The sequence below is a fragment of the Arctopsyche grandis genome, chromosome 2 (assembly GCF_051622035.1).
Source record: "Arctopsyche grandis isolate Sample6627 chromosome 2, ASM5162203v2, whole genome shotgun sequence".
Lineage (NCBI taxonomy): Eukaryota > Metazoa > Arthropoda > Insecta > Trichoptera > Hydropsychidae > Arctopsyche > Arctopsyche grandis.
Genome location: NC_135356.1, coordinates 34,787,714 through 34,802,536, shown reverse-complemented (window position 1 = coordinate 34,802,536; position 14,823 = coordinate 34,787,714). Strand labels below are relative to the sequence as shown.

Below are 14,823 nucleotides of genomic sequence, written 5' to 3'. Positions count from 1 at the left end.
TAAAAGGAACATTTGTTAAAATCTTACAACAAATATTTAAATGAATTAATTACGACTCATGAAGCACAAAAACGCTTTGACCTCGTCACATATGCATTAATGTGTATTGTATTTTTCTCTTCGTACTTTTGTAATAATTTTCAAGTAAACCCCTTTCAATTCTAAATTAATTAAAGTCAAAATTTTAATTGAAAAAAATTATCTACAATATACATATATATACATACATATACCTATATATAAAAATCAATGTTTGTCTGTCACGTATGCGTTCCTATACCATTCAACCGGTTGCAATGAAACTAATTGGAGTTATTGTGTGTATATCCGCGATAGTTCCTGTAAAAACAATAGCCCAAAAACGGGAATGAGTGGCATTGCAGGGCAATAATTTCAAATGTTTTCGGATCACCACCTGCGTTGTTAGGGTAAAATAAACTAACGATTGAATAATTTCACATGTGTTCGCCGCCTGCGTTTTTCCGACAAATTATCATTACTGTCATTTAATTTGTCGGAATTTGTTTAATTAATTTGAAATTGAAACATTCACTTATCGACGCACATGGAGAAACGGGAACGGGAACGGAAATTGCATGCCTTATTGTGGCATTGCAACGCATTCCGGGTTCAACTAGTCTAAAGGCCTGACCGCACTATGCGGCAGCGACACGACACGGCAGTGCGCTGCCAAATATTGTTTGTATGAAATTGTATGAGATAAAACGCACTACGCGTCACGTTGCCTTTTCCATCAACTTTGGCGTGTCGTGTCGTGCCGCAGCAGGTCGCAGCCGCATAGTGCGGTCAGGCCTTAATATATAATTTCGAAAGAGACTTTGTATGTATGTATGTTTGTTTGTTTGGGTCGTAGATTCCGTGACGTTTAATTTAATAAATGAAACGAATGGATATTCAAATAAATTTAAATAAAATAAACTGTTGAAATAAATTTAACAAAATGTTTACTATCAGATTGACCATGTTTAAGCGGTTTATATTACAAATACCGAGCAAAACCGGGTAAAAACACTAGTTATATTCAGTGGTGTGGTCGGGGCAGGTCGCCGCTCTGGCACTTTGATTGATATGAAAATTGTTTTATGAGTAAAATTAAAAAATATGTTGTCTAATATTAATAGCACTTGAGACGAGACGAATAAGAGGCGACTTAATCTAAGTCTTTAAAATAATTAATAATCATCATAATTGTCTTTTGTCCAAACTCATTCCGTTCAATGAAAACCCTCATCTTAGAGGTCACACTCTCAGACTCCAAAAAGAAAATTCGAATAAATTCATCAGAGAGTTCTTCTTTTCAAACAGAGTGGTTAAAGTTTGAAATATTCTTCCCAACAATTTAGTAAATTCGGAAAAACATAATTATTAAAAATATTATGATTTTTGTAATTCCGCTTTTCCAATATCTTTTCTATATTTTTGTTTTCATTTAGTTATTATGTTACTTATTATTATGAAGTCTTAAGAAAATATAAAAAAACATCATAATTTCAACAAGAATATTTGTTAATTAGCATTTGTTTTTTTTTTATAAATATTTGATACATATTTTCTGGTTCTTTATTATTTAGCACTACACCACTGGTTATATTATAAAATTCAATTTTTATTTTTTTTACAACCTGGTACTTATTCATTAGTGTGAAATGACTAACCGTCATCACCTCGTTCGTTTTCAGCATAATTCTAATGTCATTATTAGAGGTAGGATATCCAAGAGGCCGCCCATTGTTCCATTGTCGTAAATCCTTTGTAAAAAAGGTTCGCCAAACCTTTAACAATGCATTTACAACATTTGAACAATACGCGGCACGCTCTGGGTCCGGGCTTTAGTCATTATACATACATACATACAAAGAGTTATCATTAGGAGGGTCACTGGTTCGACACCTACCCAGAATCATACCAAAATCATCATCCATTCATATTTTTTTCATTATTTTATTTGTTTTTTCAAATGAGAAATCAATGGTGATTGCAAACTCTCCCAATACAACTTCACCACATTATAAATAGTACAAACGTTATACACTGTGAAATCTCGAATACAGATTATAATATATTTTATTACAAAATGCCACTTAAAACACTCAAATTCCAAACGAGTAAATTGTTCGATTGGTTAAAAGTTCCATTTCGAACCAATTCAATCAGTGTGACCAATGTCAAGGTGAATCGAAGCGGGACCTTGCCCAGAGGCGAACACGTGCACCAGTGACGAAACCAGACCGTTTTCAAAATCCGACATGACCAAAATTACATCAATAATATTATAATTCTCCCTCACCGATTCTTTGTTTTCGGTGTTTTGTTAAAACAACTCCAAATCCGCCTCTATGTAAAATTTTTAAAATCATAACTATAATAAACTAGTGTTGTACCCGACGAAATATCATCGCATGGGTAATGGCATTATTAAGTTATTAAATAAAAAATAAATAAAAGAAAAACTTTTTTCCAAATACCTTTTAAATATATTTAATTTAATATTTATATTTAATTGTTTAATATGACAAATAAAATGGTAAAAACTACATACGTACCTACATATAAACAATATAAAACACCAATAGAAATATTACTGAATTAATTAATTTTCAATAGATGGCGCTAAATGCTCTTAGACTATTGCCCTAAAGGAAAAATTGGTAGCAAACAGTATATATAGAAGTTTTTTCTTGATCTGTTATTATATTCGTACATTTTGTTGTCAGTGTTTTTACTATGACGTACATACATATATATGTCGAATCGAAATGATATTTACTGAAAACTCACTAATTAACGAGACATCTATGAATTGTACATACATTTTATTGTACATTAATCATACTCAAATAGTGGTGACATAGTAGTTACGAAGGTTTTTAGCCAATTTTAATCGGGAACCGTTTCAACAATGAAATCAGAGAAATTGGCAAACTCTGATAGGAAACGATCGACCTGGACTCACAAATATCCAGGTCTGACCAGCTGCACTACAGTTATTATTTTCAACCGAGGTCAGCTCATGGGATTGAACCCGGCGCCTCTCGGTGCTAGGCAGAAGCTTAACGATTGAGCTATGCTGCTGGCTTATTCTGTGCACGTGCACCCTGACCGACTCGGATAGTATCTTTTGCACACTTGATCGCCTCTATGGCAACTTCATACCGGAAATTCTGCTAAACCAACACCTTTAATTTAATACTTATGAGCTTTTTGGTTTCTACACGTGCACTCCAGTTGACTCGGATAGTATCTTCTGCACATCCGGTCAACCCCCATGGCAACTTCATAGCAGAAATCCTGTTAAACCAACTCGATCTTTTTGCACCTTTAGTTCAATGCAATACTTCTGTGCTATTTGCATGAACACATGCACGTGGTTGACTCAGATAGTGTCTTCTGCACATTTGGTCAACCCATATGGCAACTTTATAGTGGAAGTCTTGCTAAACTACATAACTTGGTGTTAAGCAGAAACTTAACGACCGAGCTGGGCTTAGGGCCGGGCCGCACCGTGCAACTTTGTCGGCCGACTTATTGCGCGACACGAAAAAATGTATGGAAATGTGTGCGACAAACAAGTTGACGAGTGCGGCATGTTCCATCTACCTGCATGCTTTGGTCTGGTCGCCCTCAACCAAGTTGTTCGCGAGTTGAGCGGTGCGGCCCGGCCCTTAGGATATGGATGACAGTTGCTCAAAACAGAGACGAATGGAAGCGTGTTGGAGAGGCCTTCATCCAACAGTGGACGGCGAATGACTGTGAATAATGATGCAGCATTCATTCTTCCAAATGTATATACTATGTACTTCATCCGAACTGCATTCTTCGCCAGATGTCTTCTTCCGTCTTTTCACATATCAATAACACGTCCCAAGTATACATTGTATATGTAGTATATAAGTACAATATAATTGTTTATTGTGTATGAAATCGTACGTAGCTAAAAGAGCCGTTCACATCACAATGCAAATATTTGATTTTACCTGTGATCGTTCGAATATTCATGAAGCGTCTGATTCAGTGATGAAAAATTTACACCGTAATAAATAAGCATGTTGATGTGAGAATGAAATTGCTGCCATGAAAAGTAAATTTAGCAATTGGGAATCCTTGGGAGAACATTTTCCAGTCACCTTTCGAAGAAGACGTAAATTTAACGCACTTTTAATTTTACATACATATATACACAGATTTCGATCATATATGTACATATATGTATGTACATATACCTAGTATATGTACATATTATGTATGCGTATTGAAAACCACTTTGAAAGCATCACACGTGTTTTTCTAGAGTTTTTTTACATGATAAATTGTAACGGTAAGAATTTATCACCTAAAACAGTACACCTACATCGACAGCAGCGGTGGTGAACCGTTTTGAGCTAAAAATCTAAAACTCAGCTTAGAATTTAAAAAAAATCAACAATTGTAAAAGGGTTCAATTTTTTCTGAACCAAGAATGTTTCTTACCAACTACCCTCCCCTCTACGAATTATTAAAAAATATATATAGTACGTTTTTATATTAAAGAAAGCCGTAAGAAATAGTCCACTGCAGCCTAAATTTTTTATCAAAAATAACTCATTTTTTACATTTTCGAATTAATTGACTTGCTCAATTTCAAATTAAACCTTTTTCATGTTCATCGGTACGTTTGTATGTTTTTATGTGGTGAGTGCATCAACAAGAATGAAGATTTCAAAAAAAGCTTAGAATTAATTAATTTAAAATTTCAGTTCCGATTCCCGATTCCTATTTCAGTTCCGATTTCTGATACCTATTTCAGTTCCAATTCCCGATTGCTATATCAGTTTCGGTTCCAATTCCGAATGATATTCCGGTTCCGATTGCGATTCTGATTCCTTTTTCAGTTCTGGTTTCGATTTTGGTTCCAATTCTGGTTCCGATTCCAGATTCTTATGTATTTCTGTTCCCATTTCCTATTTCAGTTCCAATTCTTGATTCCTATTTCAGTTCCAATTCCCGCTTCCTATTTTAGTTACGATTCTAGTTCCGATTCCTATTTCAGTCCTGGTTCCGATTCTCATTCCTTTTCCGGTTCCGATTGCGATTCCCGTTCCTTTTTCAGATCTGGCTCCGATTCCCGATTCCTATTTCAGTTTCGATTATGATTCCGAATCTTATTCCATTTCTGACTACGGTTCCGAATAAGACGACAATTGTTGTTTGTTATTATAATTATACATAGAACTTAATTTGATGCATGTACCTATCAATTAATTTATGCCTATGAATCTGTCCGAACATTTGCTCAAAGCTTTAGTTTTCTAACGGTTTTTTTTTATTTATATTTCAGGTGGTAACCCTCGGCTTGTACTCGTACTTCCTGGCTGCTCTGATGGGCAAGCAAATGATCAGCTCTCGAGATGACGAGAAGGGAGGAGAGGAACCAGACGTGTACGTGCCCTTGTTCGCCATTATGCAGGTAATATTACGCAATGGCAAAGTGCAAGCGACCGTCCAGTGACCAATTTCTATTGAATCATTATATGCATGCTTTTTCCTGATAACATTTTCGATAACGATGTCGATCCTCATTTCCACTCTGGCAATAAATGGCGTTTTCACTCTTACTTGTTCGCAATAATGGCGATGATCGTATCATGTTTATTCATCGGAAACCGTATTGCGACACGTTCGGCTAGTTTTGACATCGGCTACGATCAACATTTGTGCAAACAAAGAATGCACACGTCTATTGACACCGAACAATGTTTGCACATGTTGACAGACAGAATAACAACCCGCCGGCTCGTGTTTGTCCATTTGTGACGCCAACCCGAGCCAAATTGCCCAAAATATAAAACAGATTTTCACAAAATTGGGCAAATTAGCGCTACAAGTCCGTCTAAGTTAGGTTATGCCAAGTTGACAAGTGTATACAGAAATAATTGAGCCAAAATCACTATAATTCCGTCAAAGCTTGTTAGGGTTAGAATATGCAAGGAAAAATATGAGGAACGTACATATATTGCTGCTTCATAAATCGTTTTTTTTTTTTGTTCGAGTTGGTTCTATTATAAATTTGAAGTTTATTTCATTGGATGTTTTGGCCAAAAAGAGTTATAAGAGTAATTTTATCAAAATCATTGTTTTTTTGTTTCAATATATTTTTTTTTGAATTTGTTCATGTAATCTAATATGTATAGAATATTTCAAACAAACTAGCTCAGTTGAGCACCTCTGGGTTGTGTTATTTATTGCAAAGAACGAAAGTCGACTTAATGATTGCTACAAATCCTTCAAGGTTAGGTTAGGTTATTTGTTTGGCGTGAAATATAAAAGAAAACAGAGCTTATAACTAATCAAGTTTGATTAGATTTATTTGTATTATAATAATAAATTCAAAAATCAAGAACAACTGCACTGAAAAGTTTTTAATCATTTAATATATTGAATTTGAAAAAACAAACATTTCTGTTCAAAATAGCACCTTTTAACTGCCAAAAATAATAGTTTAAACAAGAAAATTATAAAAATAGGGAGTAAAATTTTTCTTTTAAAAAAATCAAGCATTTATTGATGAAATGGTTCAAAGAAAATCCGACTTATATCTGAAATGGTCAGATTAATAAGAGTCTTAAAATCTCTTTTATATTTCTTAATTGTAGATTTTAATGCACTGGTCATCTTCGCATTTCATTTTATGATTCAACATCTCATTGTGTTCAACATCCTTTCAATCTACATACATATATCTACTATCTAGGATACTCTTCTGCATTATCTATTATATTTTTCATCCAACGACTCCCTTTTTAATAAGAATGTCTTTGTTTATGTGTATTTTCATAAAAAAATAATTATTTTTATATAAAAAATAGCTAGATTTTATTAATACCAAATTAGAAACCCTTTTTTTTACAGGTATACTTTAAGAAGTCATGATAAAATAGGAACGCGTACATTCCAAATAAATTCTCCTATGAAATGGCGTATAAACAATTATTTGTGTAGATAAAATTTCGCCTGCGATGCATATTTTTTCCATTTTATAACATCGAAACAACATTGGAAACAAAATTTTCTGCAGCGACGATTTTCATATCATCATCATCTACAGCCACTGGCCATCCACTGCTGGATGAAGGCCTCTCCAACACGCTTTCACTCGTCTCTGTTTTGCGCAACTCTCATCCATCTTCCTAATTTCGTCCACCCATCTTCCCTGCGGTCTTCCTTTTACCCTTTTACATTCTCTCAGGTACCATTCTAGCACTTCTTTTGTCCACCTTTCGTCCATTCTTCTAGCCACGTGGCCCGCCTATTGCCATTTCAATCTCTTCACTCTATCCACTATATCCACAACCCTTGTCATTCTTCTCACCCACGTATTCCGTTTCCTGTCTTTCCTTGTTATGCCAAGCGTACAAGGTTCCATACTTCTTTGAGTGCGTTGGATTTTGTGTAGCAACTTGTCCAAGTTTCACATCCATACATCATCACTGGCAAAACACAATGATCGAAGATCTTTTTCTTCAGACAAAGTCGCATTTTTTATTTAAAAACCGCATTCATTCGTCCAAATGCACTCCATATTAATTTCATACGTCTTTTTTTTTATTTTCTTCTTTACAACCGGACATATCTATTATTTGACCTAAATATAAATAATTATTTACTACTTCTACTGATTTTCATATATATTTTGTAAATAAATTATATGTAAAATATATTTTTTGTACAATATATGTATGTATTTCTGAAACCTTTCAATATTCCGACTTTTTTAATATTATATATCAGACTGTTATAGCAATTATATTTAATTTCATGGAAAAAGTTTCATGGAAACCTAAAATGTGTATATGATATTCAATCATACATCTGTATTCATGTTTAAAATTCATTCCAAGTTTGCTTTTGTATTGTACAAAAAAAGATTCTGAAATATACAGCTGTCTAAATACGTATTACTCACATCAAACAGATAGATCCTTTTTGCATAAATAACACCAAATTATTGTCATGTGTGTGTAGAGAATTGAATTGGGCACTTTTAACATTATAAATTTGGTATATACCGTATTAGGCTCAATGCTGGTTACAAGGAAAATGTCATATTGGATTTATCCTTGAGCTTATAAATACAGTATGTGACTTATCTTTTGCAGTTCAGTATGTACCTCGGATGGCTCAAGGTTGCTGAAGTCCTTATTAATCCCTTCGGCGAAGACGACGACGACTTTGAACTGAATTGGCTCATCGACCGACATGTTAAGGTGAGTGAAATAAATTTTCAACATTTAATTATGGCTGTTACTTATATCAAAAATTAAAATTTGACTGTGCATCTATCTTTTTAAACTGTATGTGAATATTAATTTTATGTTTTCTATGTAGGCCGCCTACATGATCGTCGACGAGATGCACGAGGAACATCCCGAGCTGCTGCGAGATCAGTACTGGGAGGATGTGGTGCCTCGAGATTTACCGTACACGTTAGCTGCTGAACAGTATAGAAAAGGGGAACCTCCTGGTTCAGCAGATCACTATAAGGTTCCTCCGTCTGAGTCTGTATATGCCAATCTGCCCACCTCTCCGAGAAAATCACACACTGATGACACATACGCAGACTATGTAAGCATTTTTATCATATTGTACTCACATTGTGGCTTATTGGTGAAGCATTTGTATGTCAGTTGAGAGATTGTGGGTTCAAATCCTCACCGAGGGAAGCTATAAGAATTATTCAATATTAATCCTACACTTAGTTTTTCTTGGTATACATTTTTGTAAGCCTTTTCTAAGTATTTGTCATATGCAAACACCAACTATATAGATATGTATATGCACAACAAAGGAATAGACTCTGGAAATTCTTGAAGATGTTTTCAAGACCATATGAGGAGCAATAATATGTAGCCTATTATTAATTAGTGAAATTGTCAATCATAATGTCCCTTATTGAGTTCTCTTATAGCTGACTCAACTGTGGATCTTGTCATACTGTTTAGGAGTGACTTCAAATTTTTGACCCCAGATATTTCAGATATGTGCTGTAGGACTACCAAAATGCTTGGATTTGTTTTGCGCAATGCTCACTATGTACATCCAAGATCCAAGTATAATGGTGTTGCTTTATTGTTCGCTTGTCCGAAGCATATTAGAGTTTGGGTTTGTAATTTGGAGTCCCACTGAAATTAAATTCTCTCTCTTGATTAGAAAGAGTTAAAAAAAAGTTTCTTCGATGCCTTTACATGAGGATATATAAATATTACCTCTATTTATTTTCCACTGCCTTTTTACAAGGTGTACTAGGCTTTGACTCACTATCTTCGAGAAGAATTATTGCCATTTCCAAACACTTCTTTGGAGTTTTAAAGGGAAGTATTGACAACCCTTCGGTTTTATCAGAACTTAAATTTTGAAACTGAATGCGGTAGAGCTTTGCGTCATCGTCGACTTTTCCAACCTATTGCTTGCAAAAACGTCTGCTTTCAATAACTCGTCTCTTGTAAAGGCTATCCGGTTCCTTAATGTGATAGATGAGTATTTGGACCTGTTTGATTGTCGTGTTGATGAACTGTCAGTGTTATGAAATTCAACACGAGTCTATTTGAATGAGATGAATGATTGCTAATTTGTTATTGTTCTTGTTTTTTTTTATAAAACTGATGTGATTACATTGGTCATTAATTTGTTATTATTATTCTTTATCCATTTATAATAAGGGGACCATTCGTACTGATTTTACCAAGACAGTACTAGTTACATATTTGAGTATCTGTCCTGGTAAGTCGTGAGATAAAACCAGTACCCATTTTATGAAATAGATTATTTTTATCTAATAGATGGATAAATATATAAATTCTTCGGCGAAAATGATGTCTCCTACAAAAACATTGGCAAATAAGTCACGTGTTGTTTCCATTTATCAGGAACAAATATACCAGCCGAAGGATTTTTTACTTTGATGAACAATATATAGTCTAGTAATTGAATGTTGAAACCTTAAAATGTTTGCTAATCAAGAAAATGAATTCTTCTTTTTCATAAATGTGCGTCCATGATTCTTTAATCTTCGCTCTAAATAATTGAAGTATTTAGAAACATATTTTTGGAAAAAAATGTCCTGGTTTGAATTTGGAAAAAATGGTCACCTTAATTTATAATGTATTTATTATAATAATAAATCAAATAAATAATCTACTATATAAAGATGAATGTTTGTTTGTTTATCTGTTGAATTTTTTTCAACTTTCACCCTCCGGAGAAACGCCGAGCATTTCAGTTAGTATTAGACAAAATCTAGGACTAATATACAAACACTTTCATACATTTGTAAATGCCATCCTTAGCGTTTCTTTTATATATTTATATTTTATATGTAAATTCAGGAAAGCGTAGATACACCGTTGGTCGAGAGACGCAAGAATTGGTTCCAGCGTCAAATATCAAGAATGGGATCCATGCGCTCCGTGTCTACGGCATACTCCTCCAGCGGCGTGTTCACCAAAAACTCTCTGAACTCAGTAGTGTATTCGAATCCGGAAGCTGGAGACGTGACCTCATCTCCAAACGGTACCCAGCCGACGACCGGTCACCAGAGAAAAACGTCCGTCAACGAGCGAGTCCTCGGCGGCAAATCAGTACGAGGCCACGCAAAAAGACAAGGTAACATTTCACTCACATTTCAATGTATTCATTTCGAAATTGCACTACAAATTTCTCCGTATGCTTTTCAGGCACTCAAAAGATGAACGGTTCGGCCGTTCCGTTGAACGTTCGGAACCGTCCGCGCATCCCAACACCGGACCGAGAGCAGATAGCTACAGCTTTGAGTAACAATTCATCAGTAGGTGTTGCTTTGATGGCACACCACTCTCTTCAGAACGAAGTTCCCGTCCTAGGAGCGCTCGTTCTGTCTCCGATTCAAGAATTGGACGGCGGGTCTGTGAATAACACCCTCAGTCCCGGCTCCCCGGGGACAGCTGCACTTGCTCAAGCCGTCTTATCTCCAGGTCTCGGTCCAATACTGACAGCTCCAGCCACGCCTATGACATTTACTCCGGTAGCCGTATCTCAAATTGTATCAGCGTCTTCCACGTCTACGGCACCGATGTCCACTACGAATAGCTCCGCACTGAACTTATCTTCCACTTCTTCAAACTCGCTCCACTCGATCACTGTCACGCCTGTAACTATGCAATCCCTCGTTAGACTATCCCCGTCGCTGATCACGTCAAGGTTGACTCCGTCGACGGCGTCCACTCCGATAACGACCATCTCGTCGTTGATAGCCACGTCTAAGATGGACAGCGGTCAGCAAAACGAGGCGACTGATCAGGCTATGTCTTCAGCTTTGGATTCCAATGGATTGGCGAACGCCACGTTGACCATGCCTTCAATGTTATCATCGCTAGCGGCCACATGCACCTCTCAGAATAACGAAAACGAAAGCAAAGAAAGTAAACCAAACCGCAAACAAAGTTCTAGTAAATTAGGCGAGGTTTACGTTTGAGCGCGTTGCGTTTCGATAGCGTTAACTAATGGAATATATAATAGTTAAATTTGACGTTCGACGTGCGAGAGCTTCCGCAGAGCAGCTCGGAAGGAATCCTACCATGTAGGCCAAACAAATGATGCTGGAGTAGTTTCAAATTTGACAGCGACTTACAGTGTTTCCAACTCGCGAAGGCGTATTTTACAAATTCTATTGGGCAGGTTTTAAATGTATAAGAAACAAGTATGTGTGTGTACATTGAAACTGTATTGGTGACCAATTTTTGTAAAAGTTATAAAAAATCGACGGAAAATACGCCGTCGTGAGATGCAAACACTGTACGTAACTGTAATTATCAATTTTATATTTATTTTCTATTTGAATTATATATTAAAGAACATTCTGCTTAGCGAATTTATATTAATATACGTACACAACATGCGGCCGTTCAACTTGGTTGAATTGTCTGCTTAAATATTGAAATTTATACTAACAATATTAAGATATATATGTATATGTTTGTTGATGATATTTGAGAATTAATTTTAACTTTAATTTAAGTTCCTTTTTAATCGGCATGTATGGCTTCAAACAAGGGTTTAAATTTTAGTGAAATTATTTTTAAAGTTTGCAAAACCAGCAATTAATAAATATTTTTATTTGTATTAAAATTTTCTATTTAGAGGCTGGGAACTTTATGACAAAATAGATATTCCATCTGCCCAAATTCATATTTGATTTATGAACCGTTTCACTTTCGCCATTTAATACAGAACAAATTTTTTATTTAACTCTTAACAAAGTGTGAAAAATTACGACTTCATCCTTTCAAGTGTAAATCAATACAATATTATTATAGTGATGTGTAAAATATTCGATACTTCAAACGAGAATTATGACGGGTAATGACAGTGTTATCTCCAGACTCATTTTCGCCAGGCATAGCTTAGATTATTTCAAAAAAAATTATATTGTAAATATATATATATGTAGGTAATATAATAAAAAAAAAACGGTTTTATTTAAAAATAAATGATTTCAAATTTCTTTTGCTTTCAAAAACTGGCTCTCAAAATGCAAAAAATCCTGGGAAAAAATTTTCTGAAGAGAACTCATGTAATGGAATTTCTTATTTATTAAATAATAGAACCCAAAATATTATATGTGATGAATTTCAAGGACTTCACTGGCAATGAATGGGATGAAATATACGTGGAAATTATTCTAGATGTTTTGGATATTTAAATGTTGAAAGAGAGCTGTAGTGTATGATTTTAAAGTATAGTTTGTTCTCTTAAAAATAATTAAAAAAAAAAAAAAAGAAATAAGGAAATAAAACACTCTTGCCAAGACATCGTTTTAAAAAATTGTTTTCAATTTATGTATATGATAATTTATAGACATTGATGAAATGTTATTTATAATTTTATATAGAATCTTTTGATATTTAGATAGGTTGTTTAGATTTTTATATCATTCATTATTGTACGATATGTGATCTGTGAACGGCTTCGATATATCCAAACGGGGTTTAGTTATGCGGAGATTATTATTATACGATGATGCAAAATGTTGATTATGTTTATCTTTTAATATTACAAAACTTCAGTATGATATTGTGATTAGCGTATTTAAGTAATTCTTAGGTTTGTTTTTTATGACATAGTTTCATATGATTATGATACGTATAATATATTTTAATAAATCAATTATCCATTTCTTTGATGCATCCGATATGAGTACATATCCGTATGTGTACATGATTTTATAGAGATGTAAATGTAATTAAGAAGACAGATTATATGCTTGTTTTTAAATGTGTACATAACTCAGTATTTTTATCGGTGTATTAGTTGAATTTTTTTTTGACTATCGAATAAGTTTACACTTTAAGTTATTGTGAATTGTTATTATTCCGTCCCAAATGGTTGTAATCATTCCAAATTTATACACTTTTAGTTTTTAAGCAAATACTTGCGTAGAAAAATAATTATATACATTTAAGTGTAGTCTATTTTTTGTTTAAACACGACTATCGTATCATATAAAGAATGAATTTATGAATAGGTTACACTTTTTTTGTTGTTATTATTATGCAATATCACATTTACTTTTTTCATACGAGTAAAAGGTTTCCAATCGAGGGGACAAACGTGATCAGAATGTGTCATATATAGAGGCTGGGAGCTTTGTCCAATGAAGTATTGACAGCAGATTCATTTTCGATGCATTTACATCAATTTTAAGTCTGTTTCAATCAATCCAGACATGAATTCAAGCAGACGGAGTGTCTAGCTGCCGTTCAGCATTCAGAACATCTGCGATAAATCTCCCAGACTCTAGTCGTATATATATATATATATATATATAAAATGCTAAGTATACTGATTGGGATTAGATACGAATTTGAACCGTGCCCTAAATATGGTTTACATTTTCAACATTACGGCCCGTCGTATGCGATTTGCTCTATATAAAAATTCCTAAAAAAAATAAAAACTGTGCCTATATGTACATAGATACTTAAGATATTATAATTATATATGTGTATAAGCAATAGTTATGCCGTTTTAATCGGCGCATCTATCATATAATACAGATCAGACTCCGTTGCTGAGGGTATATGTATATATATATTAGAGTGGTCTTCGATTTGACGAAAATTTTTCATTGTTTTGGCTTTGCAATGCGTTTAAGCTTCTCAGTCTGAAATATTTTGAAGAAAATTAATCAGATTTTAATTTTTAAACTTTTTATATGTAATATAAGCAGTGGCGGCTCTTGATAATTCAAATTGAGGAGGCTGCAGAGATGAATCAGGCTGTAGTGGCTTGAGGACCACACCGGTGACCAAATGCAAACGAAAATAGCATGCATATGTATTATACTGGGAGGCCTGCAGCCCCACAGCCCATATTAATGAAAAATAAATTACACCCGGGGACTTTCAGAGGCTTTTAACTTATTAAAAAACCAAAGCAATGATGATTATTCGGCTTGAATTGTGTGAAGATCGCTGTAATGTATGCGAAAGTATTATTATAGTGTTTGAATTGTCTGAAATTTCACTTATTTTGTTTGTGTACTTTCATTTGTGATCGTCGTTTGAAAGTGTTGTAGATCTTTCCGTAGGTATTTTTGTAGACCAACTCGACGGAACGAAAGCTATGATTATGTTGATAATTGTACCTTTTATTGAATAAATGTGATATGTTACTTAATATAAATGTGTATCGAACGAAATGTGAAAGAAAAATAGTAAGCAAATAACACTTTGTAACCTTTGTACTTGTCAGTGGTAGAGCCAGAGCAGACCAATCAATGTATAATTGTGATAA

The 14,823-nt window shown here is 34.2% G+C and overlaps 1 protein-coding gene across 2 annotated transcripts in view; it reads left to right on the top strand.

Annotated features, from left to right (window-relative positions):
• Nucleotides 1–12,791, top strand: part of Best2 (bestrophin 2) — a 124,716-nt gene extending 111,925 nt beyond the window's left edge. Inside the window, exons 6-10 of one of the 2 annotated variants that reach the window (XM_077445922.1) lie at nt 5,336–5,464; nt 8,154–8,261; nt 8,383–8,619; nt 10,380–10,656; nt 10,728–12,791. In XM_077445922.1, the coding sequence (XP_077302048.1) occupies nt 5,336–5,464; nt 8,154–8,261; nt 8,383–8,619; nt 10,380–10,656; nt 10,728–11,503 (1,527 nt within the window). In that variant the 3' untranslated portion in view covers nt 11,504–12,791. The remainder of the gene's footprint in view (nt 1–5,335; nt 5,465–8,153; nt 8,262–8,382; nt 8,620–10,379; nt 10,657–10,727) is intronic. The other variant, XM_077445921.1, reaches the window with a different exon arrangement.
• The last annotated feature ends 2,032 nt before the right edge of the window (nt 12,792–14,823 follow it).